We start from the raw sequence: 11951 nt of genomic DNA, 5'->3' as shown, positions 1-11951 counted from the left end.
GCTCTTCCTGGGAGGCGGGACATCAGCCTGTCTCTTCGGCCCTCACCTACCTGCTGCTGAGGCCAAGCCCTGGGAGAGCAGGGGTGAGAAGAGGGGTTTCCCTGTCGCCCCGTTCCCTCTGCTCTGGCTGCAGCACTCTGAGGAGGTGACACGGGTTAAATGACAGGCCCTGGAGTTTGCCCGGCGCCGGGACAAGGGAATAAGATAGCGGGGAGGAACCTAACTGGGGTCAGAGAAAGATGTCAAACGTGGATCTCAAAAACGAGTCCCCCACGGGAACCAGAACTTGGATTGATTTGTGCGTTTTGCTCCCAGGACATTGTTGAAAGAGCTCTCGGCCCCACGTCAGCAGGTGAACCGCTGGGTGTGATCAGGAGTGGACAGGAGCCCTAAAGACATATTCACAGAACTAGAGGAAGCCACGAGGAAGGCAGGAAAGGAAGGCTGATAAAGGAATACTGTGAACAACTGAGTAACATCCATTTAAGTGAAATGACAAATTCTAGAAAACACAAATTACTGAAACTTATTTAAAAATAGACAATCTGAATAGACGTATAGCTAAAGTGAAGAAGTTGAATAATAGTAGTTAAAATTTAAAAAATGCTCATAAAGGAAAAGCTTAGATTGCTTGACTGAATTCTATCAAAAAATTAAAGTAATTCTTCATAAACTCTACCAAAAAAAAAAAAAAATAGAAGAGGGAACACTAACCAACTTATTTTTATGAAGCCAGTATTATTACCCTGATATCAAATCCAGACAGAGACATTATAAGAAAATAAAATACAGGCCAATCTCTCTTATGAATAAGGATGCAGGAATACTCAGCAAATTAACAAACTAAATCCAGCAACATATAAAGAGAATGATAACCATGACCAAATGGGACTTACCCTAGAGATGCAAGTTGGGCTTAACGTGCGAAAGTGACTATATTAATCATGCTTTTTATTTTCTGTATTTTATGATCTTTTGACATCCCGGGCCTAGACAGACAGCCCCTCAAGGGTTGATGAATTCCTAGAGATAGAAAACCACTTGCCTTTCATGCAAACCAACAAATGCAACATCCCTGTCCCAGACACCTACCGCCCCCCAGCACACAAGCCAGTATTTCCTCTCCCTACATCACCCCAGGAGGTACCTGACAACTAGAGACCCCCCCATAGCCTACAGCCAACTATCCAACCCTAAAATCGCTCAAAACTGCCTGTGCCTGCCCTTTCCTTTCTACAGAAACTAAAATAAGAGGGCGGGCCGTGCTCTTTGAGCCTCAGACCTTCACTGACCTCGATGCTGTCCCATGTGGCTCTGTGGCAAGTTCCAGTCTCTTTGACACCTCACCACACCTAACCAATCTTGGGTGTCCTTAAAATGATTGACTGCAATACATCGTATCAAGACTGAAACCCAAAAGCCACCTCTCATCTCAACAGGTGCAGAAAACACATTTGACAAAATACAACACTTTTTATGATAGTCAACAAATTAGGACTAGGATGAAACTTAATCTGATAAAGGCCACCTATAGAAAAACTCATAACTAGTATCATACTTAATGGTCAAGCCTGAATATGACCCCAAGGATCAGGAAGAGGGCAACGATTCCTACTCTCGACACTTGTATTCAATATTGTATTGGAGGTTCTAGCCAGGCACGTGGCATGCAGAGAAAAGTAAAATGACCTCTACTTGCAGATGACATCACCTTGAATAAGGAAGTCCTAGGGACCCCCTAACCCCCACCAGAATAAATGAGTTCAGCGGGGTTGCAGGATACAAGACTGATACACAAAAACCAACTGTAATTACATCGAAATGAACAGTCGGAAACTAAAACCTAGAAAACTATTCTAACAGCATCAAAAAGAACAAAACACTTGGGCATAGAGACAGACCAATGGTTGCTTAGGGCTGGGGGAATAAGGATGATAGCTAAAAGGCACCCCTTTTTCTGAGGCAATAAAATGCTCTCCAACATACTGTTACATACGTCCATGAACATACTAGTACACACTACCCTTTAGGTGAGGGATTTGCATAAAATGCAAGTTATATCTCAAACCCTTTAAGAGATTACGATGAAAAAACCACCTTTAACAGTTGATATCAGAGTGCTTGTCAAGCACTGTGCTCACTGATTTACACACTTTCATCTAATTTTTATAACAACAGTTAAGTATCCATTTTGCACTTAAGGAAAACGTAAGTTCAGAGATCTTAAAACCTTGCTCAAGGCTACAAGGTGGGTAAGGGAAAAAGTCAGGTTTTGAATTCATGTTCCTCGGACTTGAGAATGTATTGCCTCTTATAACATCTCAAAAAGTTGGGTTTTCTGATCCCACAATGAAGGTAGACTGTGTATGAAGTTAGGAAGTAGGCAGAGTCCAGGTCGCCCCAGAAGTTGTCCAGGGGTGATTGATAACCATCTACCCTCAAATGATCTCCAGTTCCTCCTCGTTGCTAATCCACTTGGGCGGTGGACTTGAACAAAGTGCGATCTTCTTGAAGAGGGTCTTAAAGGCTGTAAATATGTAACTGTCTGCTTCCACACCCTTGGTTTAAAACTTGCCGTTACTCTAGTAATACTAAAAGCCATGAGAAATAAGCCCTGAAATAACTACTTCCAGTGTGTTGATTGGTTAGGATATAAAACCATTTTTTTTTTTGGGGGGGGCATTTAATTCACTGACCACAAGTCAATTCTTTGACATTTTTAGTTCCTAATTACACACCTGCCTGGTTGCTGAATTACTTTCTGCGACATCGATGAATGCCAGGCAGGACTGGTAGGAGCTGAGAATGTGCAGATGTGGCATGTAACGGTCCTGCTGGACGAGGGGAGCAGCAGTTGTACAAGTGGGAAGACCTCTGTAAGGTCATTACATTGTATCCCGTTCAGGACCCGTTCCTGTCAAACCTGGAGGGGGGGCGGAATCTTAGCAAACCCTCACCCAAATCTTATTCCCCTGCTCACCACACGCTCTGGCTTTAGGAAATCAAGGTCTGTCGAGGCACAACTCCACCTGACCTTCCTCCGGGTGCCAAGGCAATTGACCTCGGCACACGTGCACCTGCTGTGCACACACCGACAAAACTGTCGGCTGGTGGGAACAAAGGTTTCCCCCGAATCCCGTCCGAGGACAGCATTCACCCACAGCAGACTGTCAAGCTTGCTAAATGGGCTGACTGTTCAGCATTACTTTAAATAACGAATGCATTGGTAATCAAAGGCAAACTACTGCTACAAGGTCTTAGAATGAGTAATCCATATTTTATCCTAAAATGTAGCAACACAGTTTTATGACCAGTGTTTTTGCAAAAAGTTATAAAGATATATTTATCCATAAATGCACTTATAAAACAGTTCATTCTGATTTGGCAATTTGTTTGCTTATGGTCTACTGTTGAGGGGAAAAAAGTACATTTATTACCAATAGACACCACATGTCTATATTCACCGAACTGCATTGGCTTTAAAAATTATTAACTTGACAGTACATTTCTCGTCAATTTTTTTATTGTGCTACTTGTGCAAAGGATGAAATTAAGTGTTTACTGAATTATTTAGATCTTTTAAATTACTCACTTAACAAGTTCATTTAAATAAGTTTAATATTCCATAAATGATAAGCAGCTTAAATACAAGTTTGATAACTAAAATTTTAAAAATAAAATGTAAGTCATAGTCAAATTTTCGACAAGGCCAGGGAACATGGATCACTAACGTGACTAAAAGGCCGCACTTGCACGCGACTCCCACACTGTCGGGACTTGGTGTAGGCACTGCATCATCCTCTCATTATTCGCATTGCCTTTGGGTAGAAAAATAATATAGAAAGCACACTCCTTACACTTCACATTAAAAGTTCAGCCAACAAAAGCAGTTTGCTTCTAGACAATCAATTATTAATGGTCCATTCATTACACACTATCCATTACCTCTTATAAATTATTTTACAACACTTATTGATTGATGAATTTTATAGCCTACACCAAGTATCGCCACGTAATTGCACAGTCATACTACAGAGAACAGTGTTGTTTTTTCTTTTCCTTTTTCCACATCTACTCACACACTTTCCCCATCCTCAATGGTCCTTGCCTGAGGTCCTGTGAGAATTTGCCAGTTTAAAAACCTGAATAATAAGAGATTTCTGTGATTCAGTAGCAAGCTCCTTCAAAGCAATAATAAAATTTCTTCAGACTTCTCATTCTATCAACATCAGGTGCACTCAAGGTACAGTGAAGATCCATGAGAGGTTTTTTTTACATTCCCCTTCTCAAACTTTTTTAAGAAGTTGCTAGTGAGCAGTGAACCGGTCAATCTAACCTGGATAATTAGTCTCTGAATAATTTAGAGACTTTAAAGATAAAAGCCTTTAAGCCTGCTGAACAAGAAATACCAACATTACATTTAACCAAATGCATTACTTAGCATCTGAGGTAGAATACATAAAATTTGTTAAACTACAAAAAAGTGGCAAAATTACATGCCCATAATTCAACTTGAACATAGCAACCACAAAACACCCCCCAAAAACACTTTATTAGAAATCTTAATCACAGAAGCAAAAGTGCATAAATTATAAAACAGCAACTTAAAAAACTTAGATCAATCTTAAAATGAGGACGACTGAACTAATACTTTCAACTGTAGAGAAAGACAATGGGCCCGATGCCTGCTAGCATATAAAATCATCACCAAAACAGAAATTCCTTTCAAAAATCTAACCGACACAAACTACTATGAAGTGTATACTTTATTTAATATTCTAATATAAGCCATATTTACATATTATATAAATGTCTGAAGTCTTAATATAAAATAGGGGAAAAAATGCCTCCACTAAAAGAATCATACTCCATATGGAGTGATTTTACTTATGGAAGACATTCTGTTTATAAAAATTTACAATTTATATAAATTACTGTCTTCCAAATTAGATGATTTTTAATAATCCACATAATTCTGGTGACTTTACAAATAGGTGTACAATAAAACTTGAGAAGAGTTACAGCATTTTTCTGCGGACAATTTGCTTCGGGAAGGAAGATGGTTTCTTCCTGTTCCTTCCAAGAGCTTTTCCCGTGTCCTCTCTAGTTCTCCTCGGCTTGCTCTTCACTCTGTCAGCTGGGGTTGCCAAGGGAGAAATCAGCTTAATCTCTACTGGAGGAGGTGACCAACTTTCTTTTTCTGTGGTTCTGAAAAAAAGATGTAATTCAAGTAAGAATAAACACATCATAATATAAACTATAACTGGCTTCTCAATACATGAAAAGAAAACTTAGGATTACCTTTTCCTAGTGCTTTCATTTCACAAGAGAAGTGAAGCTTTAAGTCATATAAGATAATTAGAGGCAGAGTTAAAGTGTCATGTGACAGAAATTTCCCTTTTAATCGGAATATTCAAAAACATCACTAAGGAATGTTCTTTAATGTTGCATATGTCCTAGTACATACTGCTGGGTTATAGAGACTGACCAAGTCCCACTAGTCAGTCCATGGAATAAAAGCCCAGCAGGCCCACGAAAGGAGGAGAAAGCAATTCTCAAACAGCAGCAATCAGCAATTACGTAGATGTTTTCGTATTAGTATGAAGCAGTTTTCCACATACACACAAAGCCAATTTACGTGTAAGTAGTGCTGTTACTAGTTACAGTCAAAAGACTCATTAAATTCGTTTTTAAAGTAAGGTAAAATGGGTTACTTTACTTTTCTAGAATTCAATGTCAAAGCACAGCATAAATAAAATACCATGTAACAAATATATCTGAACTGGAGTAATTTCCCCATGGATAAAGTTATATAGCTATTAGTGAAATAACCACAAGATTTTTAAGTTTATTTACTTTTTACTAATAGCCATCTATTTTTACTAAAGAAATGTAAAACATCTCACTCCCAGGCAAAATCAAAGATTCACTGGGTATACAGGGCTTCTTTAAGAAGGACGAGGGCTTTCCCACTCTAAAGAAAACCACCGTGAAGTCAACAACTGCAGGGAGCCAGTGCTTGTGAATGACCCTAAGAATGAACCTTTTCCAATGAGCTTGATTTCCTACTTTAAACCGACTCTTCTCACATCCAATATTAAGAAACAAAACCTAAAACCAGAGCACAGAAAAGGCCGTACCTGCTTGCTTGTTTTGTTTTTTCAGTCCTCACTCTTTTCACTCTTTGCTGTCCCACAGCATCATCTTCCTAAGAGTTGAAATTTTAAAAAGATAAATCTTTAGTAGTTAAACATTTGGAATCTAAATTTAAAAAGTTCTTTACTAAATCAAGGAATATAGTCAAACAGTGCTAATGAATTCAAACTCAGCAAGTCTCATATGAACTCATTTTTTAGTAGAAAACTGTCATCTAAAAATGCTTCTTATCCATCATCCTCACACATTCAATAATCCGCCTTCCCAGTTTCATGTTTTGAATGTTTCCATAGTTCACTGCCCTTTTGTTCCTAAACCCAGGCTCTCATCATCTCATAAGAATTGGAGACCATTTTTTCCTCACCAGAATTCATTTTTCATAGAAACAACTTAAACCATGCACAGGGCGAGCCCAGCCGGCGTGGCTCAGTGGTTGAGTGTGGACCTATGAACCAGAAGGTCATGGTTTGATTCCCAGTCAGGGCACATGCCCGAGTTGCGGGCTCGATCCCCAGTGTGGGGCGTGTAAGAGGCAGCCCATCGATAATTCTCTCTCATCACTGATGTGTCTATCTCTCTCCCTTCCTATCTGAGATCAATAAAAATATATTTTTAAAAAATGCACAAAATAGCCCTAACCGGTTTGGCTCAGTGGATAGAGCGTCGGCCTGCGGACTGAAGAGTCCCAGGTTCGATTCCGGTCAAGGGCATGTACCTTGGTTGCGGGCACATCCCCAGTAGGAGGTGTACAGGAGGCAGCTGATCGATGTTTCTCTCTCATCGATGTTTCTAACTCTCTATCCCTCTCCTCCCTTCCTCTCTGTAAAAAACCAATAAAATATATTTTTAAAAAATGCACATAACCCCCACAGCTATTGGTTGATGTGCACATGGATCCCCCAATGCCCTGTCGTGCTTCGTGCCTTTGCCCCCTGCTGTCATCTCTGCCCAGAACGCTTGTCTCCTTTGCCTTCTGTCTATTGGGGCATTGGGTAGAAGGGATTCTGATCATGCTATACAATAACTGTGCTTTTGCCTCTTCAATTAAACTGAGCTCCTGAAAGACAAGGTATCGGCCTGAATTATTTCTGTCAAAGTCTCTGTCCTTGCACAGTAGCTGGATAATGGCAGATAATTTAAAAAATGCTTATGAAGGCAAATGTAAGGGTCTCATACTCAAATCCCCGAAATATGCGTGTTTTAGGATTATGTGTAATTAGGTGAGGAATCAACTCTGAAACTATCTCCAAGTGTGGTCTGTGTATGACATTCGGGGACTTACACTTTTTAAATAAACACATAATTCTGATGAGACACTGAAATTTAAAACCTTTCCCCTAATTGGTAATTTAAACTGCAGCTGCCAGTGATATACCACAAATCTTTCTTTCTTTTTTTTAAAAAATATACTTCTTTATTGATTTCAGAGAGATAGAAACATCAATGAATGATGAGAGAGAATCATTGACCGACTGCCTCCTGCATGCCCCCCACTGGGGATCGAGGCTGCAACCCAGGCATGTGCCCTTGGCCGGAATCGAACCCGGGACCCCTCAGTCCGCAGGCTGACGCTCTATCCACTGAGCCAAGCCAGCCAGGGCCACAAATCTTTCTTAAATGTAGGGTCTCAAAGTGAACACAAGGCAATTTCGGGATGTTAATAAAAATGTATGCTTTTTTAAAAAAAGTGTAGGAACATTGCTAAAAAAAATAAACAAGCAGGCTTAAACAAGCATGCAGATAAAACCATGCATTTCTCACCAGTTCCTGCACAAGTCGGGGTGTCTTAGACACATTCTTCCGCCGGGTCCTCAGCGCAGGAGGGGAGAGGACAAATGGAGAAGATAAGTCTGAGATTAATTCTTTCAGCTGTTCAGGAGCTTCTACTTTTATAGCTAAAGAAAGGTAGAAAAGACAACACTGTAACTATGTCACTTTATATAAACATATACTTTTTTTGTAAAAACTTGAAATATGGGCATTAGAAAGATATAAACATCGACAAACAGAAAACACTAGTATCATAACTTAGTACCCATGAGAGAAATGACAGTAAAAATCCAAACATCATTTGGGTACTTAAGTGTTCAGGAATAGTTAATGCTGCAAATTAAATGCCATAATATGAAAACAGGCCATAAAGCAGATACAAAACAGTAGTATACTAGCTTCAATCTTTACTGCTCCTCAAACATTCCGAGAGGGAAACATCATTCTTATATATATAACCTGGGCTAGTTTGCTTCATTAATTCCTACTGTTCCAGACACAAGGTTTTTATTTACAAACTAGAGGCACGGTGCACGAAATTCATGCACGGGGGGTGGGTGTCCCTCAGCCCAGCCTGCACCCTCTCCAATCTGGGACTCCTTGAGGGATGTCCGACTGCCTGTTTAGGCCTGGTGGGATCGGGCCTAAACGGACAGTCGGACATCCCTCTCACAATCCGGGACTGCTGGCTCCCAACCGCTTCTGCCTGCCAGCCTGATCACCCCCTAACCATTCCCCTGCCAGCCTGATTGATGCCTAACTGCTCCCCTGCCAGCCTACTTGCCCCTAACTGCCCTCCCTTGCAGGCTAGGTCGCCCCCAACTTCCCTCCTCTGCTGGCCTGATTGCCCACAATTGCCCTTCCCTGATGGCCTGATCACCCACAACTGCCCTTCCCTGCTGGCCATCTTGTGTGTTGGAGTGATGGTCAATCTGCATATTACTCTATTAGATAGGATGGAGGCCTGGGGCATGGGTGGGGGCCAGTTGGTTTGCCCTAAAGGGTGTCCTGGATCAGGGTGGGGGTTCCCTTGGGGCGTGGGGCAAGCTGGGTGAGGGGCCTGTGGTGGTTTGCAGGCCGGCCATGCCCCGCAGCGACCCATGCGGAGGCCCTGGTATCCGGGGTTTATTTACCTTCTATAATTGAAACTTTGTAGCCTTAAGCAGAGGCCTGGGCCGGCAAGGGCAGACGGAAAGCTTGGCTTCCTCCATTGCCGGGGAAACCCAAGCCTCCCTCCTGCTCTGTGGCTGCAGCCATCTTGGTTGGGTTTATTTGCATAGTTGCTCCTGATTGGCTTGTGGGCATGGTTTGTGTGAGTAGCGGAGTGATGGTTAATTTGCATGGTTCCCTTTTATTAGTGTAGATGGATGGCCCTCATTACGCTGAGATACTTTCCTAATCCCATCTTGTTGAAAGTTTTGTCATAAATGCATGTTGAATCTTGCCAAGTGCTATTCTGCATGTCTTGTCAATTCCTTAGGGTTTTGTTTTTTACATAGACAATCATGTCATATGCAAATAGATTTACTTCTTTCTTTTCAATCTGCACACCACTTGTTTTCTATTAATTGCCTTATTGCCCTGGCCAGGACCTACAGTAAATGTTGTATAGAAATGATGAGACTGGACCTCCTTGCCTCATCCCCAATCTGAAGGGAAACATTCAGTGTTTTACCATCAAATGTGATGTTACCTATGTATTTCAGGGAAGTTGTATTTTTAGAAAGCTCCCTCCTATAGGCTTGTGGGTATAGTGGAGGTACGGTCAATTTGCATGTTACTTTTATTAGATAGGAAGTAATTATAATATTTACAAAGAAGAATTCAAACCTTTCCTTCTAGCTCATTCTCAGTTAATTGTTCTAGTCAAGGGGAACAACAGAAAAGCCCACATCATAAAAGGAAAAGGCAAGCAGAAAGAAGACATTTTAAAAAGCTGATAGGAAGCTATTCCACAGATAAATAAAAATGATTTAATTAAGAATTGGTTTAGAATATGTAATTAAAAACATCTATCAGACTTAATCTCAGATTTTGGTTTGTAACCTTAGGGTTTCCATAGTAATGCCAATTAGCAATGTAACTGTGCAAATGGCATGGTGTCGCTTAACCAGTCTCCCATAGATGAAAGCCCAGCTTTTGGACTAACTAGTTGTGGGGCCAAAGTTAAGTTACTGAGACTTTTCGGTGCCTCAGTTTCTATAGTTATTTGTGAAGATTAAAAAACAATGTGTGGCATATGGTAAGTGCTTTATAGATGTTTGCTTTTGTTATAATAATCTTACCTTATAATAGACAAATATGCAAATTGACCGCACCTTCGCTAGTCCAAGCCACGCCCACCAACCAAGCCACGCCCACAAACCACGCCCATCAAGAAACCGTTGCAGGGACGTTGGGGTGTGGCGGAGCCCAAGGCCGGGAAAGCCTGGGGCGGAGGCTTTCCCGGCCTTGGGCACCAGCGGGGAGCCTGCACCGATCGAAGGAAACCACTGGGGGTCGGCTCCTGTGATCGGTAGCAGGGACGCTGGGTGCGGCGAGCCCAAGGCCAGGAAAGCCTGGGGCGGAGGCTTTCCCGGCCTTGGGCACCAGCGGGCAGCCTGCACGGATCGCAGGAAAGCACTGGGGGTCGGCTCCTTCGATCCTTAGCAGGGATGTTGGGTGTGGCCGAGCCCAAGGCCACTGCCCAGGGCCAAGCCCCGACCCTGAAAAAGGCAGAAGGCGGTGGCCACAGCCAAGGCCTGGGTCCCCGGTGCAGGCAGAAAACTGGTGCAGGCAGCCAGGTGAATGAAGGTCTATTGCACGAATCTTCGTGCAAACGGGCTACTAGTTTAAGAATATAATTAACAAATCTTTGAAATAAAATTATCAAATTATACTTCAATGTTACTTCACTTACTGGGATAATCAAGAGTTCTATAAGATGTCAAATTCTGCTTTCTGTATATAAGTGTTCCCACCAAGGCTGGCTCAGATAATTCCAGAAATTAAAAAAAAAAAATTTGTAAAATATACTTTTATTTTTTTTAATATATTTTTATTAATTTGAGAGAGGAGGGGAGAGGGAGAAAGAGATAGTAACATCAACGATGAGAATCATTGACCAGCTGCCTCCTGAACGCCCAACTCTTGGGGATTGAGCCCAGCTGCCTCCTGAACGCCCAACTCTTGGGGATTGAGCCCAAAACCTAGGCATGTGCCCTGACCAGGAATTGAACCTCTTGGTTCATAGGTAGGACGCTCAACCACTAAGCTACGCCAGCCAGGCAATTCCAGACATTTTAACCATTGGCTCTCAGCAGCCAGGAGTTGGCTCCAAAACACCACTACTTACTACCTGGGTGATATGGGTGCTCAGTCTTATTGAACTCCAATTTCCTCAAATACTTAAATGGGTTTTAGTGAGATTCAAATTGATAAATGTATACCCTAGTATAGCCTCAGGCATATAACAACAGATCCTTCTTAAATATCTGATGAGTAATGAAAATTGGAGAAAATGTACTGAAATGTCAAGCTTCACATTGTTTTAGCTATAAAACACATCTAAACAAAATTCTTTGACAGGTTTCACTAGAGTACAGCCTCCAGCTTTCATCTGTAAGCTAAATTAATTTCTAACCTAATATTTCTGTATTCATTCTTCTGTGAACCTCCTACCCCTCCCTAAAGGAGCTTTAAGAATATAATTTAAACAGGCACAGGGGAGAGAGATGTTAAGAGTCTAGAAACTATCCTCTCAGGTCCAAGAAGAGAGGAACCTGACTGCACCCAAGGGTGTAACTGCTTAAAGTCATGAGTCCTCACACGAGCCCTGTAAGGTAGGCATTCCCAGCTTCACTGCAATGACGAGGAAACAAGTCTCAGAAAGGTTCAATAACTTTCTGCCTCGCTAGTAAGTGGCAGAATGAGAGATCCCAGCCCCAAATTCCTCATTTGTCATTGAATCATCTCGTCCTAACGGCGCCTGGACTACTAGAAACAGAAAACTCAAAACACCTAACAGGAGAATGGTTAAGCAGTCT

At 41.7% G+C, this 11951-nt stretch overlaps 1 protein-coding gene across 3 annotated transcripts in view; it reads right to left on the bottom strand.

Moving 5' to 3' along the window:
* Window positions 1-3397: 3397 nt before the first annotated feature.
* AHCTF1 (AT-hook containing transcription factor 1) overlaps window positions 3398-11951 on the bottom strand; it is a 77661-nt gene continuing 69107 nt past the window's right edge. For 2 of the 3 annotated variants that reach the window (XM_079763799.1, XM_079763800.1), the window contains exons 34-36: window positions 7918-8051; window positions 6141-6208; window positions 3398-5208 (exon numbers count right to left, since the gene is read on the bottom strand). In XM_079763799.1, coding sequence (XP_079619925.1) covers window positions 5019-5208; window positions 6141-6208; window positions 7918-8051 — 392 coding nt within the window. In that variant the 3' untranslated portion in view covers window positions 3398-5018. The remainder of the gene's footprint in view (window positions 5209-6140; window positions 6209-7917; window positions 8052-11951) is intronic. The other variant, XM_079763801.1, reaches the window with a different exon arrangement.

Source organism: Cnephaeus nilssonii, assembly GCF_951640355.1.
Source record: "Cnephaeus nilssonii genome assembly, chromosome: 23".
NCBI lineage: Eukaryota > Metazoa > Chordata > Mammalia > Chiroptera > Vespertilionidae > Cnephaeus > Cnephaeus nilssonii.
Note: the sequence above shows the minus strand (reverse complement) of the source record. Positions and strands in the feature narration are given on the sequence as shown.